The sequence below is a fragment of the Thamnophis sirtalis genome, unplaced genomic scaffold (assembly GCF_051295495.1).
Source record: "Thamnophis sirtalis isolate CommonGarterSnake01/CBP01778 unplaced genomic scaffold, rThaSir2_p1.2 scaffold_9, whole genome shotgun sequence".
Classification (NCBI taxonomy): Eukaryota; Metazoa; Chordata; class Lepidosauria; order Squamata; family Natricidae; genus Thamnophis; species Thamnophis sirtalis.
Window position 1 is genome coordinate 49,707,706 of NW_028261389.1, and position 19,559 is coordinate 49,727,264.

The following is a 19,559-nucleotide window of genomic DNA, read 5'->3' on the forward strand; positions in this document are numbered from 1 at the left end:
GTCAAAAGTGGCAGCGAAAGGTTCAGTTAAACTGAATATTTAGAGAGAGAACAACAATTCAAAGGCTGCCTGATCCTCCCTTGCTCGCTCACCGGGAAGCTCTGGGAAGCCGCGAAAGCAACTGGGCAGCACCGAGAACCTTCCTGCCACTGCTAGACATCGCGGTGTTCTCTGGGCTTCCCGGCGAGTGAGCGAGCAAGAGAGGATCAGGCTGTCTGATCCTCCCTCATTCGCTTGCTCGCCGGGAAGCTCTGGGAAGCCGCGAAAGTGGCTGGGCCGTGCCAAGAACCTTCCTGTCTCCACTGGACTTTGCGGTCTTCTCCGTGCTTACCGGCGAGCGAGTGAGGGAGGATCAGGCTGCCTGATCCTCCATCACTCGCTTACTCTTTCACCTACCTGGACCGCTTCAGCGCCGCTCTGACTACCTCCATCTGTCCATGCCTGGCAGCTGCAGCGACATCATCAATATGAAGAGCGAGGAGGAAGAGTGTCCCCTTTGCCTCCAAGCCACTTCGTCTTGATGATGTCATCGCAGCTGCTGGGCATGGATGGACAAAGGTAGCCAGAGCAGTGCTGAGGTGGTCCAGGTGGGCAAAAGAGTGAGTGAGTGATGGAGGATCAGGCAGCCTGATCCTCCCTCGCTTGCTCACTCACCGGGAAGTGCGGAGAAGAGCGCAAAGTCCAGCGGAGGCAGGAAGGTTCTGGGCACTCTGGGAAGCCGCAAAAGCAACTGGGTAGCACCAAGAACCTTCCTGCCTCCGCTGGACTTTGCGCTCTTCTCCGCACACTCCTTGCGACTGCAATAGATGTCCAGAAGTGGCTTTTGTAGCTAATGGGGCTTGGGCTTCCAGCCCGACAGCCCCCGCTGCTTCTAGACGTCTATTGCAATCACAAGGAGTGCGCGGAGAAGAGCGGGAAGTCCAGCAGAGGCAGGAAAGTTCTCAACACTCCTGAGAACATTCCTGCTTCTGCTGGTTGCCCAGTTCGCATGGCCCTGCACATGCACCTCCTCCTCCTCCCTCCTCCTCCTCCCTCCCCAAAGGCTCTTCTCCTCCTTCCCGGAGCTCAGCGGGAGCCGATCACAAGGGATGGGAGGAAAACCACACCTTGGAATTTTCGCCAGGAAGGGAGGTGGGGAACTAGTGGGGGGCACTGTTCCCTCTAAGGTGCGCGCGTGCGCGGCCGCGCACGTCGCTAGAAACCTCCGCGCAGAGCTTTCTAACTGCCGCGCAGAGCTTTCTACCAAAGCAAACGTGGGGAAGTCCTTTGCAGGCAGCTAGAACTGGCCGCCTGCAAAGGACCTCCCCAGACTTGTTTTGATGAGCCGCCAGTCCTCTTGCTTCTTCTCCTTCACCAGCAAAGCTCCCGCAGTGGTGCCTCTCTCTCCACACGGAGCACCTGAGCTGGCCCCCGCATTATCCCTCCCCCTTCCTCCTCTGCCGTGCTTTTGAGGCCGCGGGAGCTAGTAGGAAAGCGGCGGAGGTGGAGGCGATGGCAGGGATAACCCAGAGCCCAGCTGAGGTGCTCCGAGCGGAGTGGGAGGCACCAGCGCCGCTGCTTTGCCGGTGAAGGAGAAGGAGCAAGAGGACTGGCAGCTTTGAAATGGTCCCGCCGGCTGCAGATTTGATTCAGCGTAAGCAGGGGCCGAACACATGCTGAGCCGACTTTGCGCAGTGAGGCGGAGTAATTCAACCCCCCCAAAGAACACGTGTCTGTGTGTGTGTGTGTGTGTGTGTGTGTGTGTGTGTGTGTGTGAGAGAGAGAGAGAGAGAGAGAGAGAGAGAGAGAGAGTTGGATCAAAATTGGTGGCCAAAGGAGTGGAGGGAAGGAAGGAAGGAAGGAAGGAAGGAAGGAAGGAAGGAAGGAAGGAAGGAAGGAAGGAAGGAAGCCCTGCCCCCTGTGAAAAAAACTGAAGATGGAGCAGTGAATGAATAAGCCATAAAAGCAACAAACAGTTAATGCGTAAGTAAGCTGAGGAGGAAGTTCTCAACTAAGGAAGCAATATTAGAAAGAAATATAAAAAGCTCAATATGCCAAAACACTTATTTTAGTCTTCATTTAATTACTTGTATTGTAGTCTGATGTAACATCTTTTTAAAGTTAACGTTAGTTAGAAAAGATAGGGTACAAAACTTAAATAATAATAAAAATTCTACATTCATTTTGAAAAATAAATGCAATACTTGATTAATTTCATATCTTTATTTAAAATAGTTTTGGCATGGCATATCATTTTATTGACTCAGTTGGAAATGATGTGGATGTTGTATCTGATTCTGAGGCATATATATTCTTAAGTAACATAACATATAGCATATTGTCCAAACTTGCTAGACTATTTAATTGATCTTATTACTTTAAAGGGGGAGAGTTTCATGATAAATTATTTTATTACATTTATGTTGTATTTATATATTATATTTATTACATTTATATTCCACATTATATATTTGTATTGTTATTTTAGTGTTTATTGTCAATTTTGATAGATATATTGATATATCAATACTGATTTTAATCATACTAAATAACAATTACTGCTATTATTTATCAGCATTAAATATTTACATTTTTAATATTGAGTTAGTCATATTTTAGAATAATAGGATTATCTTTTAATAGGATAATTGGCAAAATCTAATTCAAATGTGATGGGTTGCATTCCAAAGGAATGTGAGAGGACAGGTTGCCTGCAAAATGCCAGGACCCAGGACCTGTTGGTGCCATGTCTCTCTCTAGCCAGTCTAATGATCTAAAAGCTGAGCAGAAGTTTTTTTTTTTTCAGGGTGAGCGGAAAAGTATAGTGTTTGAGTAGCACATTTTCATGCCTGGCATTCATCAGGCTGAAACCTCGCTCACAATTGGTGCTTGGCGCTTGGAATGTTGCGCAAATGTCCAGCAGACGAGACAGAAGTTCAAACTGTTGCTCTCTTAGGTGCTCAGGCATGAAACTGTGCCGCTCAAACACTATACTTTTCCGCTCACCCTGAAAAAAAATTAGAGGGAACATTGGTGGGGGGGGGCATCCTGAAACGCCCCTGTGCTTTGCTGGCGGCCACGCCTCCTAGGCAAGTTTGGGAAGGTCCTAGGAGGCTGGCCACACCGCACAAGCTACCGTCCCCAAGCGGTGACGGAATGGGTGGGGGAAGCGAGCGAGGTGCTCTGTGAGGAATGGGTTCTAACCGGTACGGTAGATTTGTGGAACCTACCAAACCAGTTAGAACTGGCAAGAACCCACCCCTGGTACAATGGCTCAAATCTTCTTGAGCACTATCATAACTGAGCTCCGCTAAATTCCAGTTCCATAGATGCAACTGCTAAAATTTGTAGTTATGGAGAGGCAGATAGAAAGAAAAAAAGTGGAACATAGTGGCACCTTCCTTTTCTGTCTTTATTCTACCTTACATCTTATATTAGGACCTATGCATACTTGGATGAAATCTGCCATGGTCTCTGGGGTACCTTTTCAGATTAGTCAGCAAAGCCTCTTTTATTCCATATCACATCCTTGGCTAACAGTTGAAACTTAATAGCATTCTTCAGAAATGAATGATTGCTTTGTGGAAAGTGATTGATTTCACAATGGGCAAGTCACTTGTTTGACTGGAATGTTTAAGTTGGGTCTCTAGTGGTAGATTTGCAGATGTAGGCTGTTCTGAATCAAAAATAAAGTTCCTCATTTTACATCTCCCCTGATTATGTGTTGCTTTTAAAACGTGTGTGTTTGCTCATCAAGGAAATAATCTGGTCTCAGGGAAATGTAATATTTATTTAGACTGAGGGAAGCAAAAAAATTGCTTGGATTCTGTCATATTTCTTTATGATAAGTTTTTTTTATTTTTTCATTTTCATAACATATAACCACATGTATACTATTACAATACAACATTGTATTGTATTATTATTGTAAATTAAATTCATCTTACCATCAACTCTTAAAAACAATTATTGGCTCTTCTGTTCTCCATACACCATATATGTACCTTATCCATCACTTTCTTCTCCCTCTCTCCTCCCCCTCCCTATCTCCTTTCTTCCCTCTGTCATCCTTCTCTTCTCTACTTCCCCTTCCTCTCTCCTTCTCCTCTCTCCCCTTTCCACTCCTTCTGTCTCTCCTCCTCTTTCCCCCTTGCTCTCTCCTATCCCTCTACTTCACACTCTTCATCTCATTTACTTGGTGTATTTCAGCCTCTGAGTGAGCTCCATTTTATGTTGATAGTATTTATAATTCCTTTTCAGTATACATATTTAATTTTAACATATATCTTCCTCCTTTTTTTTGAGAAAAGAGAACAAAAAAGTATACATATATAGTCATTGTGCTTTTAAACACCCCCCCCCCCCAGCCTAATTTTGGCCGAGATGTAGACCTGGTTACAATTCCCAGCTATTCTCATCATTATATTTATATAATTATGCATCCTTACATGCCCCCACTTTGTAATTCTGTCTTTAACTCTCAATAGTTTCCCATTGTAAGTATGTTCCCTCTCCATTTTTCCATATCTTGGTTTAGGTTACCCTTAATTGTCTATAAATGGCAATCCTTACTGTTCAATGTTCATTACAATTCCCTTAATCTACTATCTTGAATAACAAGTGGTACACATCTCACTTTGTTCATCATTTTAAGTTCTTTATATGTCCATGTTTCATATATTTTAACCCATGCTTAATTGTCCTTCCACTGTCATATTCAATCAATTAGCAATTCAGTTTAATTACCATCTATAAAAGTGAATCACAAACCTCTGCTTTACAATCTCCCCATATCAGTTTCATATTTGTCCATATTCCATATATTTAACCTTTATTTCATTATCTTTCCATTATTATATTCAGTTAACAACTCAGTTTTATTGTTCTAATCTTAATCTTTATTGCAGACAAGAACATAGACAAGAGATGATTTGCCCACTGCAGTACAATGAAATCAAAACCTAGGGATGCATTCCAGAGTGTAAACCCATCTTCCGTGCTTCTGTTTGGACATTTTCTTGATGTGGAAGGCAACTCAATTATATTTTATATAATAGTTATCTCTAGTCTGAAATTCACTAGGTGCATTCATAGATTTAGAACTGCACACTGAGATTGAAAGAAATCTAAGGATTTCTTTTCAGCAATTTGATTGTCCATCATTCTGATAAGAAGGAGTATGTGCTAGTCATTGCCTTGAAAGAGACAGTAGTATGTCTATAGCAAATTTGGAAGTAGCAGGCAGAGGCAGTATCTCAAGTATTTCCTTTAATTCTTTCTCATTATTCTTGTGGTAAAGGCAGGAGTTTGAATTTCAGGATAAGAGTTGGGATTTTATAACAGACCACTTCATTGCATGTGTAATACCTGTCTCTACAGGTAGTCCTTGACTTACAACAGTTCATTTAGTGACTGTTTAAAGTTACAATGGTACTGAAAAAAGTGACCTATCACCATTTTTTAGACGACCGTTGCAGCATCCCCGTGATCACACAATCAAAATTCAGATGCTTGGCAACTGGTTTATATTTATGACAAATATGCAGTGTCCTGGGGTCATGTGATTATTTTTGTGACTTTCTGATAAGCAAAGTCAATGGGAAATCCAGATTCACTAAACAATCACGTTACCAACTTAACAAATTGCAGTGATTCAGTTAACAACCATGGCAAGACAAGTCGTCAAATGGTACAAAATTCACTTAACAAAATTTTCACTTAGCAACATACATTTTGGACACAATTGTGGCCATACTTCAAGGACTACCTGTATTGTAAAAAAGACTTAAACAGCAAAAGGGAACATTTCTGTCTTGTAAGGTGCTAAGAAATAAGAAAAATGCTGTTGTAGAATAGAAGGAGTGTAAAAAATTCTCTTTGCTTATTTCCACCCCTCTCCGCCCCCCCCCCGAAAAAAAACAAAAATGGAAATTTTGATAGGCCCAACAGTTAAACATGGAACCAGGGGTTAGTACCTCTAATGAGTGAAATGGATCCCTATCTGTTCTATTACTGGATGATAAAAATTTGGCCAGATGGAGCTTGTGTAAATTCAGCTGCTCAATAGAGCTTGAGCCTATTATTTTGCTTGTATATTATGCATGGATATCTTGTATTACTTAAGCACAGCAATTATACCACCCCAGGGTAGCAAAAGAAAGCAATGACTCAGTGATAGAGGACAAATCCTTCACTTGATATTTGGAGCATGAGTCAAGTGCTCTGCCTGAATTAATTGAAATTATATGCACAAGATATTAGGGAGGATTCATCTTTTCTACACCCTCCTTGTGATTAATTGCCCTAAAAAAGGACAGTAATTCAACACTGCATCTTGCACTATACCATTCAGGTATAATGCCATGATGCAAATAAGAATAAGAATTATATTTCTTGGTAGATCAGGGATTGCTTGGTAAAAACAGATCATTAGTAAAAACCAGACATGAAACTTCCTTGGAAGGTATCACAGAAAGAGTGTAGTGTCAGAAATCAGAAAATATTTATTCCTCTTCATGTTAAATTTGGCAAGACATGTAAGCTTAGAAGAGGTGTCTGTAATTGCTAATTTTTTCAGGTGACATTAAAAAAAAAATAAGAATCATATTTCAAATGTGAAAAGGCTACTGTTTGCAGATAGGGCAGATAGGCTTTTCTTTAGAAAAGTCATGATTTTTTAAAATTCAAATAATAAAGTACCATGTATTTGTTGTGAGTGCTGAGAGGTACAGCTCAATGTAAAATTACTTTGTTTTGGATGATGCTAGCCACAGTTGCTGATGAACCATGAGAATAAAAAAAAGGTAGACCACAACCATTCTGTCCGAAAGCTTGACACCATAATATTAGTAAGATGTTAATAATAATCAGTTATAAACATGTTGTGTTTCCTCTTGAAACTAAGGCTTAAAAATAAGTACTTGGGCTTATTTTGGGGGAAGTCTTTTTTTTTTTTTGAGGTACAGGAGGTGGTGAGCGTGGTGGTCACCTCATGGCTGCTGGGACCATTCACCGTGGCCTGCAGATCAGCTGTTGCAGTGAGGGCCGGGACTTCTGTCTGTCCGGGTGCCTGGAGATATTTCCAGCACACTTGCTAGCCTCAGCTACCAGGAAAACTTGTAGCCTAGGGCCCCTCTGTTCTGCAGCTCCTCTTGTGGCTATGGAGCAGGCGTCGAGCACGGTTTGTGCTCTGCCAGGCCTGGAGCTGAGTGTTGCTTAGGCTGCTGCTATGATGAGGCAGAAAGCCCAGCCTGTCCCTTTCAAGCGATCAAATATCTGTGTGTGTGTGAGACAGAGAGAGAGAGAGAGAGAAATGACAGCGTCTGCTGCCCTGGCAAAGGTGAAACTAAAGCAGGTGGAGACCCCTGGGGCTCCTCGATGGCCTCCTCACCCCCACCCCACTCAGGGGCGACCCATACATGAAGTGTGAGTACGGGTCGAGGTTATGTCTTTTGCGAACTTTTGGCAGCATGCAACGAAAGTAGCAGCAGTCTTTCTTTCTGTCCCCAAACCCCACCAGAAATGGGTCTTTGTGAGACTCATCGCGCTATCACCGCCTCTTGGAGCAGGACCCTGCAAGGCATGTTGTGGCATTGCACATGTGAATGGCAGCACCGCTGTGAGCTTCATCATACTGATGCAGCTGGTGTCTTGCCACTCGCAGCTGTGCTGGTATGTTGAACCTCTTGGCAGTGCCATCACTCAGACGTGCAACAGCACAACAAGCCTCACAGCACAAGGTTCAAGGTTTGGTGTGATGAAGCTCACTGTGGTGCTGCCATTCATGGATGCAATGGCATAACAAGCCTTGCAAGAGGCTGTGGTGGCAGTGCAAAGAGTCTCACAAAGGCTCATTTCTGGTGAAGTTTGGAGGAGAGAAAGAAAGACCAGGGTCAGCAGAATTCTTTCTTTCTCTCTCCCAAACTCTGCCAGAAATGAGCCTTTGTGAGACTCTTTGCACTGCTGCCGCAGCCTCTTGGACCAGGGTGCTGCAAGACTTGTGCCATTGCATGCGTGAGCAGTGGAACTGCTGCAAGGTTCAACATACCGGTGCAGCCACAAGCAGCAGGATGCCAGCTGTACCGTTATGATGAAGCTCACAATGGTGCTGCTGTTCACGCACAAAATGCCACAACAAGCCTTACAGGGTCCTGCTCCAATAGGCTGTGGCAGTGGTGTGAGGAATCTGACAAAGACTCATGGGGAGAGAAAGACTTCTGCTGCTTTTGCTACTTTCCTTGCATGCAGCCAAAAGATCGCAAAACGCAGGAAGGTGAAATGTCAAACTCAACCCATACTCACATCTCATGTATAGGTTGCCCTTGAGTGGGGTGGGTGTGGGGAAGCCATTGGAGGAGCCCAACATGGCCCTCAGCTTTGCCTTTGCCAGGATGGCGGGCGCTGTCCCGAATCCTCCCTGCTGCTTGGTGCCTGGCAGACCCAGGTGAAATGGGTGGGTGTAGCGGAGAAGAGAAACAGTGGAGAGGAAACCTTTTCAAACAGTGTTGCCTCCAGTTCTTGTTACTCCCCTCCGTCATTTCTCTTTCCCTCTCTCATTCTCTCTCTCACACCCACAATCATTTGATCGCTTGAAAGGGACAGGCTGGGCTTTGTTTCTATCATAAACATGCACTTCCCACAATCTTCCACAATTGCCTGTCCTTTTCTCAAGCAGCAGCAGCCAGGTAGAGGCGGTGGGGGGGAGCCAATTCCGATGGGCTGCATGGCTTTCTGCTTCATCATAGCAGCAGCCTAAACAACACCCGAGCTCCAGGCCTGACAGAGCACAAATAGTGCTTGCCGCCTACTCCATAGCTACAAGGTGAGCTGCGGACCATAGGGGCCCTTGTGGCGTGTTCAGGGCTGGGGCTAGCAAGAGTGCTCTGCAAATATTTCCAGGCACCCAGAGAGACAGAACTCCTGGCCTTTGTTAGATCAGCTGATCTAAGGGGTGTGGTTAAGGGGCCCAGCAGCCATGATGTGACCGGGGAAGGTGTTGCAGCCCGCCAGCACCCAGCAGAGCTGGGAGCAGATTCGGGCAATGAGGAGGTTGGGGAGGAACATGGGCCAATCCTGGAGTCTGAGGAAGACTTGGATGAGGGCTCTGAGAGAGGACCAAGGCCATCTGATAGTTATTTGCTGCTTCCAGAGTCTCCGGGGTCTGACATCAGTGAGGCAGAACAACAACTGGAGCCTATTCCCAGAATGCACATGTAAGAACAATTAAGAAAACAGGGTCAACTTGAGAATAAGGCTTGGAGATGAGGGTTCGGTCCTGTCCCCCCATCTATTCAATATCTATATGAAGCCGCTGGGTGAGATCATACGCCAGCACGGGATCAAATATCATCAATATGCGGACGATGCTCAATTGTATCTGTCCGCCCCGTGCCAACTCAGTGAAGCAGTTGAAGTGATGTGCCAGTGCCTTGGAGGCTGTCAGGGTCTGGATGGGAGCGAACAAGCTTGCACTCAATCCAGACAAGACCGAGTGGCTACTGATGTTGCCTCCCAAGGATGGTCCAGACATTCCACCTCTTAGCCTGGGGGGTGAAGTTATACACCCCTCGGAGAAGGCCCGCAATTTGGGTGTCCTCCTGGATCCACAGCTGACGTTAGAACACCATTTGTTGGCTGTGACTAGGGGGGCCTTTGCCCAGGTTCGCCTGGTGCACCAGTTGCGGCCCTATCTGGACCAGGAGGCACTTCGAATGGTCACTCATGCCCTCGTCACCTCAAGACTGGATTACTGTAATGCACTCTACATGGGGCTGCCCCTGAAGAGTGTTCGAAGACTGCAGCTGGTCCAGAATGCAGCCGTGTGAGCGATAATGGGTGTACCTAGATACACCCATGTTACACCTATCCTCTGCGAGCTGCACTGGCTCCCCATTGGTCTCCGGACCCGCTTCAAGGTGCTAGTTGTTACTTTTAAAGCCCTACATGGTATTGGACCTGGCTACCTGAAAGACCGCCTCCTGCCATTCACCTCCCAACGACCAATAAGATCACACAGGTTGGGCCTCCTCCGGGTGCTGTCGACCGGACAATGCTGGCTGGCGGCTCCCCGAGGGAGGGCCTTCTCTGTAGCTGCACCGGCCTTGTGGAACGAGCTACCAGCAGAGATCCAGACCCTTACCACTCTCCCGGCCTTCCGTAAAGCAACCAAGACCTGGCTGTTCCGGCAGGCCTGGGGCTGTTGATTAATATCCAGCCCCACTTGATTTAATGGATGATAGATTAATTTTAATAATTGTATTTTTAAAATTTTTATATGGTTTTATTTTTGTTGTGAGCCGCCCAGAGTCCCAAGGGAGTGGGCGGCATACAAATCTTATTAAAGTTGAAAGTTGAAAGTGGTCGGTTCAAGCTTTGAAAAGTTGTCTTTGACTCTGTGCTAAGTTTGGCCTCACTCTGCATTTGGCAATTAGATCTCTGGCAGCAGAAGATGGGTGTTTATCAACATTCCCCTGAAAGACTGTGGCAACTCGAGCGGACATCTGTCAGAACCTTCACAAGCCTTGCGGACTGTTAATTACCATAATTTACAGCCGTATAAATAAAGGAGGGCTTCGGGGACTAAAATTGTGATTTATACTTTCTCCAGAAGCCTAGGTCAGAACAGAAGGGAATGGTGCCTCCTGTGCTGGCCATGCCCACTCCTTCACTAGAGCTTATTTTGGGGGTAAGGCATATGTTCTGACCCCCCCTCATCCCACACCAAAGCACGCGGAGCCAAAGATATTTTAAGGAATTTATTAACAGACAGACAGGTCCTTGGCAGCAATCCAGCACAGACAAGCTTTGGCAGCAATCCAGCACAGACAAGCCTTGGCAGCAATCCAGCCTGCCAAGCTAACACGACAGTTCTCCCACTTTAGTGAATACGTTGACTCCTGCAAAAGGGGCGTGTGCACAAGCATTCCTCTTATAGTCTTGAGAGGAGCCTAATTACCACCAGCTGAGTGCAATTACCTCCTGTAACTGCGCAACTGTTCCTTATGCCTATTAGCTCTTCGGTGCCGGGCATCCTAGGAACAACTCATTGCTGACGTCCGGATCACACTCCCTTGTCTCCTCCCCACTGGTCCAAGGCTCAGGCGCCTCCTGGTGGACAACTCTGCGCCCTACTCAGAGTCGGAACCCTGTCCAGGGTCCTCCACATCCTCCAAAGCCAACTCATAGGACCCTCGCTGTCGGAGTCTGTGGCTCCTGCTGGGCCACAACAGGCATATATTAGGCCCACCCCAAAAATCAGGCTAGGACTTATTTTCAATGTAACACAGTAGGATTTTGGATTTCTAGACTGTTGTCTGAAGCAAACTGAATGTTTTCTGAATTACTGATTTGGATATCTGCCTGTAATAATAAATTACCTTTATTCAAAATAAGTGTTTTTTAAAATTTATCCATTTATTGATTTGTTTTTAATTTCCAATGGAAAGTTTTTAGTAGCTCTTCTGTATACTCATTATATCTTGGCTATCACTTTATCAATTCAATGAATGATATATTTGACTTTAAAGTTTAAACACTTGTATTAATTTGCAACATAATTATATTAATATATTGAATTTGAAGAGTAATATTTTTGTCATTTGGTTTTAGTAGGAAAACATGGTATTTGTTTAAAACACTTAAAAGACACAATGTATTTTTTCTTTTCCAGAAATGTTCTGCCATTAATCCCAGTTTTGTTTCATACAACTCATCTTAGTACTTGACATGTGTTTGTTTCTTAGGCCAACGTGTAAAACCATTCAAGAACAAAGAGATTTCTGCAGTGCCTGATGACAATTTTTGATATTCCACACACACAAAATGTTTTGTCTCCACATTTGGAGCAATAGTTGTGATGAATCCTAGTCTTGGTCGGATTCTCTGGAAGGGTTAGAAGATGCATTGATGAGGAGAGAGTCAAAACGTCTGAAAGATGCTCCAGCCTTGATTTATTATCAAAGAATAGCAGGTATGTACAAATTCAAGTAGTTGTAGCAAAATTTAAGCTATGAGATTGTTTCTTAAACATATTTTATCTATACTTTCATGACAGTATTTGTTAAATTGCTTTACACCACTAATGATGAGACCAAAAGCAGTTTAAATAGCAAAACAAAAGCAAATGAAATGTCATAAATTAATTAAAATTCAAGTTGAAAACTTTTAATTATGTTACATTATAAAATCAGGGAGATAAAATGGTTTTCATTTCCCATTTAAATGCCACCATTCCACCTTTGAGATACAATTTTATAATTGAGGTGTTGCTTCAGAAACACCCTCTGTTGCAAAAAGTGAAATGCTGTTTAATTAAAAAATGTAAATCATAGAAAATGTTAAATTTCTGATAAGGAAAAGCATTCTGAGTTTACCTGTGGTGTCACTTTAAATATAACATTGTGCAGCTCCCATTACCTACTCAATGTATCTGCTATCAAACAGATGTTGCAGATGTATAGGTTGTACCCTTAGAAAATATTGCTGTCTATGTTGTGCTATTAATAAGTTTATTTGCAATTTAGTATAATTTCTACAAGCCCTTAATGGAACTTTCTTATATGAAGATGTACTCTTCTACATATACAACATATAAATATGTATATCAATGTTTAAACAACACTTTTTACAATTTATAGGATGTTATATTTAACGTGGTAAAAATGTGTATCAAGATGTAGTACATAGGTATGGGTCTGCAATGTATTGAGAGTTGTGGTGTACATTGCTTCTTGGGATATCTTTATACTGTGACTGTATGTTCTGGCTTTGGTGAACAGGTTTAGTACAGATCTATAGTTTATTTTGAGAAAATACCAACCCCACCTCCTGTTTCCTGGCAATTATTTCTCCTAGGCTCCTTTTGTCCCATTTAAGATTAAGCTTCCTAACTACCTACCTGTCTGCTGCCTCATCACTAGAATAACTCTCAGCAAATTCTGATTAAAAATAAGAGAATTTTCTTTTATCATTGACTCTTGAATGGATGGAGGTGGTACTTTCAGTCTTTGAACCGTTGCATATGCTGTATATTCATTTCTGCTTTAACTTCCACTCCAACATTAGGATAATTACAGAACAAATTTCAGGATATGAGTAAATGATTGGTTTCCAAAAAGAAATATGCCAGTCTTTAAACTTTCCATAAATCTGTATCTCAACTGAAAAGCTTTCTTTTACATTCATTATAGATAACGAGGTGAATAATTTGTTCTACTTAAAACACATTTTAATATCCTAAATTGATTTAAATAAGATGTGGTCAATATAGGCACCATGTTTCTTTATATTTTGCTGATTTTATTTCATTATTTCCAGTATTTGTATCCTACCAGGCTCTTCAAAAGATTTCTGTTTACAACACAACTAAAAATGATAATAAAATCAAGAGATAATATAAAATTTAATTATTCCACTATAAACTGAGTTGTAAATAAAAGAGTAGACAAGAACAGACAAATAAATAAAGGGGCTATTCCTGCTGATCTCCCTCAAAAGTTTTTGTTATACGAGGATCCTATTTGCTATCACTGGTACATACACAGCAAAGTAATCCGGCTGTTATATATATTCATTGTATTGTTTTAATTTTTGATAAAATGTAAAATATTTTTACACATTTATATATTTAATTGACTAATAATAATAAACTGAAATGTTTTTGAATTAAATATACTTCCTCTTTCCATTAATTAACTTAATTATATTAATATAATTAAAGTGCGTAGCCTTTCTATTCTCTGCCAAAAAATTTCAAACTGTCCTTTATACTCAGCCTTTGTATGCAATTCTTTATTTAATATTCAGCTTAGAGTTCTAATGGATTTGAAACCTTGCCATTTTGGGGGACTTTTGCTTAACAATTTTAACTATTTCTACAATGCAGAAGATACATCTCTCTTCTTTTCTAGCAGATTAAACTACTTTTATGTTATTCTGATTTCTTATGGGATTTTCACCTTCAATTTGGCCCAATGAATGCTATTATTACATATTATTAGTTTTAGCGTTGATTTAAAATTATTGAAAACTATGATACCTTTAGAATTACTACCGTGTTTCCCCCAAAATACGACAGGGCCTTATTTTCTTTTGCCCCACAAAATATGGCCTTGGGCTTATTATCAGGGAGGGCTTATTGTTTTGGGGTTGCTGGGCAGCTGCTCCCTTGCCAGCGGACTCCCGAAGAGCCGGGCACAGCCTCAAGGGCGAAGCAGCCATGAGGTAACCATGCTCACCAGCAGCCGCCCGGCAAATCCCCTCTCCAGCCGGGCAGAGCGCCATTCACTGACCTAAGGGGTATCACTAAGGCGCCAAGCCACGTGCCACTCTGCCCGCCCCCCAGTTCCCCCGGCTTGGCACATTCGGGATACCCCCTAGGTCAGTGCATGGAGCTCTGGAGTTGCGCGAGTGCCTGTTTGCCCCCAGCCTCACCAAGCTCTTGTGCAGCTCTCCCAGGGCACTGCTGCTGCCTGCCGCTGCCGCTGCCACACTCCGAGCATAACTTCCAAACTCCAAAACCCAGCTGCCTAGTCTTCCAGCATTGGCTGCTCTAGGAGTGATCTCTATGGTGGGTCGGCTGCCTGACAGAGAGTCTTCCAGACAGAGAGTCTTCCAGCAGCTGGCCCACCATAGAGAGCACTCCTAGAGCAGCTGATGCTGGAAGACTCTGCAACTGAGTTTTGGAGTTTGGAAGTTATACTTGGAGCATGGTGGCGGCGGCGGTGCCCTGGGAGAGCTGTGCAAGGACTTGGTGAGGCTGGGGGTGGAACAGGCACTCACAGAACCCCCTCTTCATTCTTTTAGCAGATCGTTACGGTCAGGGTCACCCAAGTGGTGCAAATTGGTGTGGTGTTGGAATTGTTGAAAGGACTGTGTTGTAAACTGGAGATAGATAATGTCATATCCCTCCCCCTCTTTTGAGAGATGGCCGTTCAATTTTGACATAGGTTGCCTCTTTAACCCCTCTTTCAAACCTCTCTGTCCAAAATGTGGACTTTGTTATCTTTGTTATCTTCAAAAGAGTGGCCTGTGTCTTTTAAATGCAGATAGACTGCTGAATCTAGTCTTGATGTGTCTGCTGTCCTTTCAGCAGTTCCAAGAATGCTCTACACCAATTTGCACCACTCAGGTGACCCTGATGACACAGAAAAACTTCCCGGTGACCTTAATGATCTGCTAAAAGAATGCAAATGACCAGCTGCCTGCAAGGAATATAAATCCTTCCATTCCCCACCATCCATTCAGAGCTGAAGAAGCTTCTTGGATGAGAAGTGAACTTAACTTTAATTTTATCAAAACATAGCTAGCATGCCATCCAAAACCTTAATTCATGGCCCTTTAATTAAAGTAACCTCATTTTCTGGAGGTTCACCCATTCTTTTAACCAGGCCAGACAGCATGCATCAAAATACAATCTGGTAGACCCAAACTCCCTCTTTCCTTAGCATCTTTCAGTAGCTTATATCTAATTCTTTGTTTTTTCCCTTGCCATTTAAACTTAGAAATATCCATCTGCAATTGTTTAAATTGATTATCGGTTGCAAGTATTAGTAACATCTGGAATAAAAAAATCATATTTGGTAAAATATTTATCTTAACTTATACTTAATATAAGTATTTCTTAATGCCCCAAAATAAAATTCATTAATAAATAAAAATGCTATCTTTAAAAATTAAAATCTAATTTTACTGGCCATAGTTTTTGTCTTCAAAATTCAAAATGCACTAGATTTTTTACTAATTTTCCTTATCATTATTAATCTGATTTATACTTTTTTAGCTTCAGGAAGTATGTTATGATATGGTAGAATTGGATTCATATAAGAAAGATTAGAAGGCAGAAGGGAAGGAATCACCTGCAAAGATGCCACAAATTTTAGGAAGTTCCATGAGTTTCTAAAAATGAGTGAGATAGATTAGAGAAAACATAACACCAGTTTTTCAGGAAGAAACAATGTATGAAATAAAACAAGAGATTTAGTAATTAGATTAAAAACAGGAAGTATTGGTGAAAGAATTCCATTTTTGGTATACAACAGTTTATGCACAAGAAAGAAAAACTACTTTATTAAGAAATGAAACAAATTCCAGTCTGGTAAAAGACATTGATTAGTAGGATGAACATATTCAGCTGAGCTGGTACTTGTCTTGGTGGTCTTGTCATCTGAGGATTTGCTATATAGTTATTATCAAAAAGAATTGAATTGATTCTTTTTACACTGTGCTTTTCCTCTAAAATAAATTAAGATAATAATGTTTGGCATAGAGAACTATTTTTTCTCACTCTATTTATAATTATAATGAAGTTTGAGCTGAATCATTTGGAAAAAACTAGAGAGAAGTGGGACAACTATGTGATTTTATTTATTTAGCAAAGCTCACCAATCACCCCTCCTCTGAGAGACCTCTTGCTTAAGGTGACCAGCTTTTCAGATTGGTAAAGAGGGACACCTTTGACTGGGAGGGGGGGGTTGATTAAAAATTTTATACGGAGCAACAAAAAATTTCATATAACGCAAAAATAGTATTGTAATTTTTTTATTTCAACATAACTACAATTTACAAATATAAATTGTAACTCTTGCCAAACATCAAAATTTTGATCACGTGACCATGAGGATGCTGCAATGGTCGCTAAGTGTGAAAATGGTCCCTAAGTGTGAAAAATGGTCATCAGTCACTTTTTTCAATGCCATTGTAACTTTGGTCACTATACCACCTTTCTTGCCAATAGTTCTTGTTCAAATGTTTTATTTTCATTTTTCATTTTCATTTCATACAGTCACATATATACTGTGCATGATTGGGGCCATATAACATTGGGCAATAAACACAGCCAACCTTGTACTCCCCAAAATACAAAACCAATATACCACTTCAGCCCTCCATACACCCTTTCTTTCTCCCCCCTCCAACTTTCCTTTCTCCCCTCCAACATTCCCCTCTCCTACTTCCCCTCCCCCTCTATCACTCCTTCCTCCCCCTCCCTTCCATCTCACCCTCCTTCCGATCCTCTCTCCCACCCTCTCTACCCCTCCCTCTTCTTTCCCTCTGCTCCTCACTTCGGTGTATTTCTACTATCTATCGATATATTCAGCTTCTTATTTTTATACTAAAATTAAAAAAAAGCAACAGTATACAAGTGCAATCATGTTACTTTAAAATCTGGCACATACTATATTTCCCCCCTCCCCCTTCCCCCCTGTGACCCCACCTCCCTTCCCCCCTCCCGACTTCCCAGAGCCCGTACCCGGTATAACTTTTTATCAAACACAGTCTAAGATGTATTAAAACCAAGAAAGTTAGGGGGAAAAAATTAATAAAGAAAAAAAAGGGAAAAGAAAAAAGAAAGAGAAGAAAAAAAAAGTCAGTGAAATCTCTACATTGAACTCAGCTTCTTACCATTACACAAACTTTAAGCAGTTTACGTTGTTCCTAATCTTAATTGTTTGATTACCTGCAGGATTTCCCAAGAAGTTATTTATTGGTTCAGCTTTTGCCTGTACTCTTCTCTAGCTAGGGGCCTTATCTCTTTATCTAAGTATCTGTCTGTTTCTAAACCCTTAATTTTATTCCCTTTGTGCCTCCTTCCTCTATAACACAATTTGGATACATTTCAAGATTTTTCTTTTGATATCCTTTTCCAACTCTTTTCATTTTTACCCTTGTTTATGTCTATATATATATTTTTTTTGTATTCATGAATACTCCTCTCATATATGCTTTACTTACATCTCCTACAAATTCCCTGAATATACCCTTATTCATATTAAAAACAAAGTATTCAGATAGCAGTTTTTTTTTTTTACAATCATTAATATTCTTTTCATATCAAAATAAACTCCCATTCGGCCTCCAAGACCTTCTTGCCTGCACTACCCTTCCCAATTCGGTCCAGATTGGGTTATGATCCAAGAGAACCCTCGCCGCAATCTTTGTCTTCTTCAACCTAGAAGATAAATCATTAGTGATTTGTATAAAATTCAAAGTTGTCCATCAAGTCTTTTTCCCTTCTAGAATTAAGTCTAATGCGATATATCTTCCAAAGGGATCTGCTTCAGTTCATTCAGCCTTAATGTCTTTTCTTAAGTATACAACTATACCATTTTTCTCCTGCGTAACAGAGGTCCCAAAGTGTTGACCAAGTTCGAGGTTGAACAAATATTCTGGATCAGTTAATTTAATATGAATTTCTTGCAAACAAGTTATATCATTCTTGAACTGTTTGAGATAGTAAACTATTTTCTTTCTCTTCTGTAAAGAGTTCAGACATAACTCCTTGATCCATGGCCGATAATTATTGAGGTTGTTGCAATCTGCCTTGTTTTCCCATTCGTCTGGTAGTCGTACGGCTAGGTCCTTGTTCTCTGGTCCCTTGCCCTTCCGGAAGGAGGAAATGGTGCTTTCTGTCTTGTGATTGTATAATTTGCTGTTTATCTTGTCCTTCTCGTAGTCTTTCTCCAGATCCAGATGATTCAGGGTGTCCCACCTTCAGGGTCTTGTGATAGAAATCTCGGGCTTCCCATACAGAGTTGAGTCGATATTTTTGCTTATCAAATGTAATTATAATACCAAATGGCACATCCCATCTGTACTGTATCTGGCAGTTTCTGAGTTCTTTCACTAGAAAAGCATAATCTCTCCTGGCCCTTAGCATTTGGGGTGGTATTTCTTTCAAAACAATCAGATCCTGTCTGCCAATTTGTAGCCTGCTATTATAAGACTCTTGTAGTATCACATTTCTAGACTCTCTTGTAGTAAAATATATAATTACATCTCGAGGAAGTTGTCTCTGTTTTGCCGCCCAAGAATTAATGCGGTAAATTTTTTCGATCTGCCAGTCAAAGTTAATTCCCGGTCTTCCCACCAGACGATTAAAGGCCTCTGAGAAAATCTGCTTCAGATTCTCCTGTTCGTTTTCACGCAACCCCCTGACTCTTAATGCAAGCTCCATCTGTTTATAGTGTATCATAACAATTTGTTTTTCTGCGTTGTCAACTTTTTGTTGCATCACTTCAATTTTGCATGTCAAATTGGTGTTGGCTTCCTCAAGTACCTCTAGCTTATCTTCCATTCCAGCAACATATTCTGTCAGTACAGTTACAAGTCCCACCATATCGTCCTTTGTTTTGGCAATCCTAGTATCAAGCTTATCACATAAGTCTGCATTAAATTTCTTTATCTCCTCTCTAAATTCTCTAAGAGTCTCAAGAAAAAACTCTTTCATTATCAAATCTCCAGTAAGGGGCGTAGAGGATGAAAGCTGCAACTTTGTGCCAAGTGCGTGAGGTGTATTCCTAAAAGAACGTCTCCCCGACTTTGATTTTGATGCCATTATTTCTTTTCTTCAAACAATTATTCAGCAGTTATTCAAACTCTGCTAGCCCGTTATGTAGCTTGCGAGAGAAGAAAGTATTAAGTCCCCCCTTTATTTGTTCTTAGAAGTTTTTCAAAAGGTTTCAGAAAAGAGCAGTATAACAAAGCAATTTTCGCAGAGAGTTTACGGAAGGTTTCAAAAGACTGGCATTACACCAAAACAGTTCAGCAAAAAGAAAACAAAACCTCTGTTTGGAATGTCTCTA

At 41.7% G+C, this 19,559-nt stretch overlaps 1 protein-coding gene and 1 long non-coding RNA gene across 5 annotated transcripts in view; one reads left to right on the plus strand and one right to left on the minus strand.

Moving 5' to 3' along the window:
- Positions 1-19,559, plus strand: part of TAFA2 (TAFA chemokine like family member 2) — a 274,868-nt gene that overhangs the window by 227,138 nt on the left and 28,171 nt on the right. For all 4 annotated transcript variants that reach the window (XM_087723532.1, XM_087723534.1, XM_087723533.1 and 1 more), the window contains one exon: positions 11,721-11,947. In XM_087723532.1, the coding sequence (XP_087579658.1) occupies positions 11,721-11,732 (12 nt within the window). In that variant the 3' untranslated portion in view covers positions 11,733-11,947. The remainder of the gene's footprint in view (positions 1-11,720; positions 11,948-19,559) is intronic.
- LOC148044125 (uncharacterized) overlaps positions 16,714-19,559 on the minus strand; it is a 731,740-nt gene continuing 728,894 nt past the window's right edge. Inside the window, exon 2 of the long non-coding RNA XR_015697764.1 lies at positions 16,714-16,875. This is a non-coding gene — a long non-coding RNA (uncharacterized LOC148044125). The remainder of the gene's footprint in view (positions 16,876-19,559) is intronic.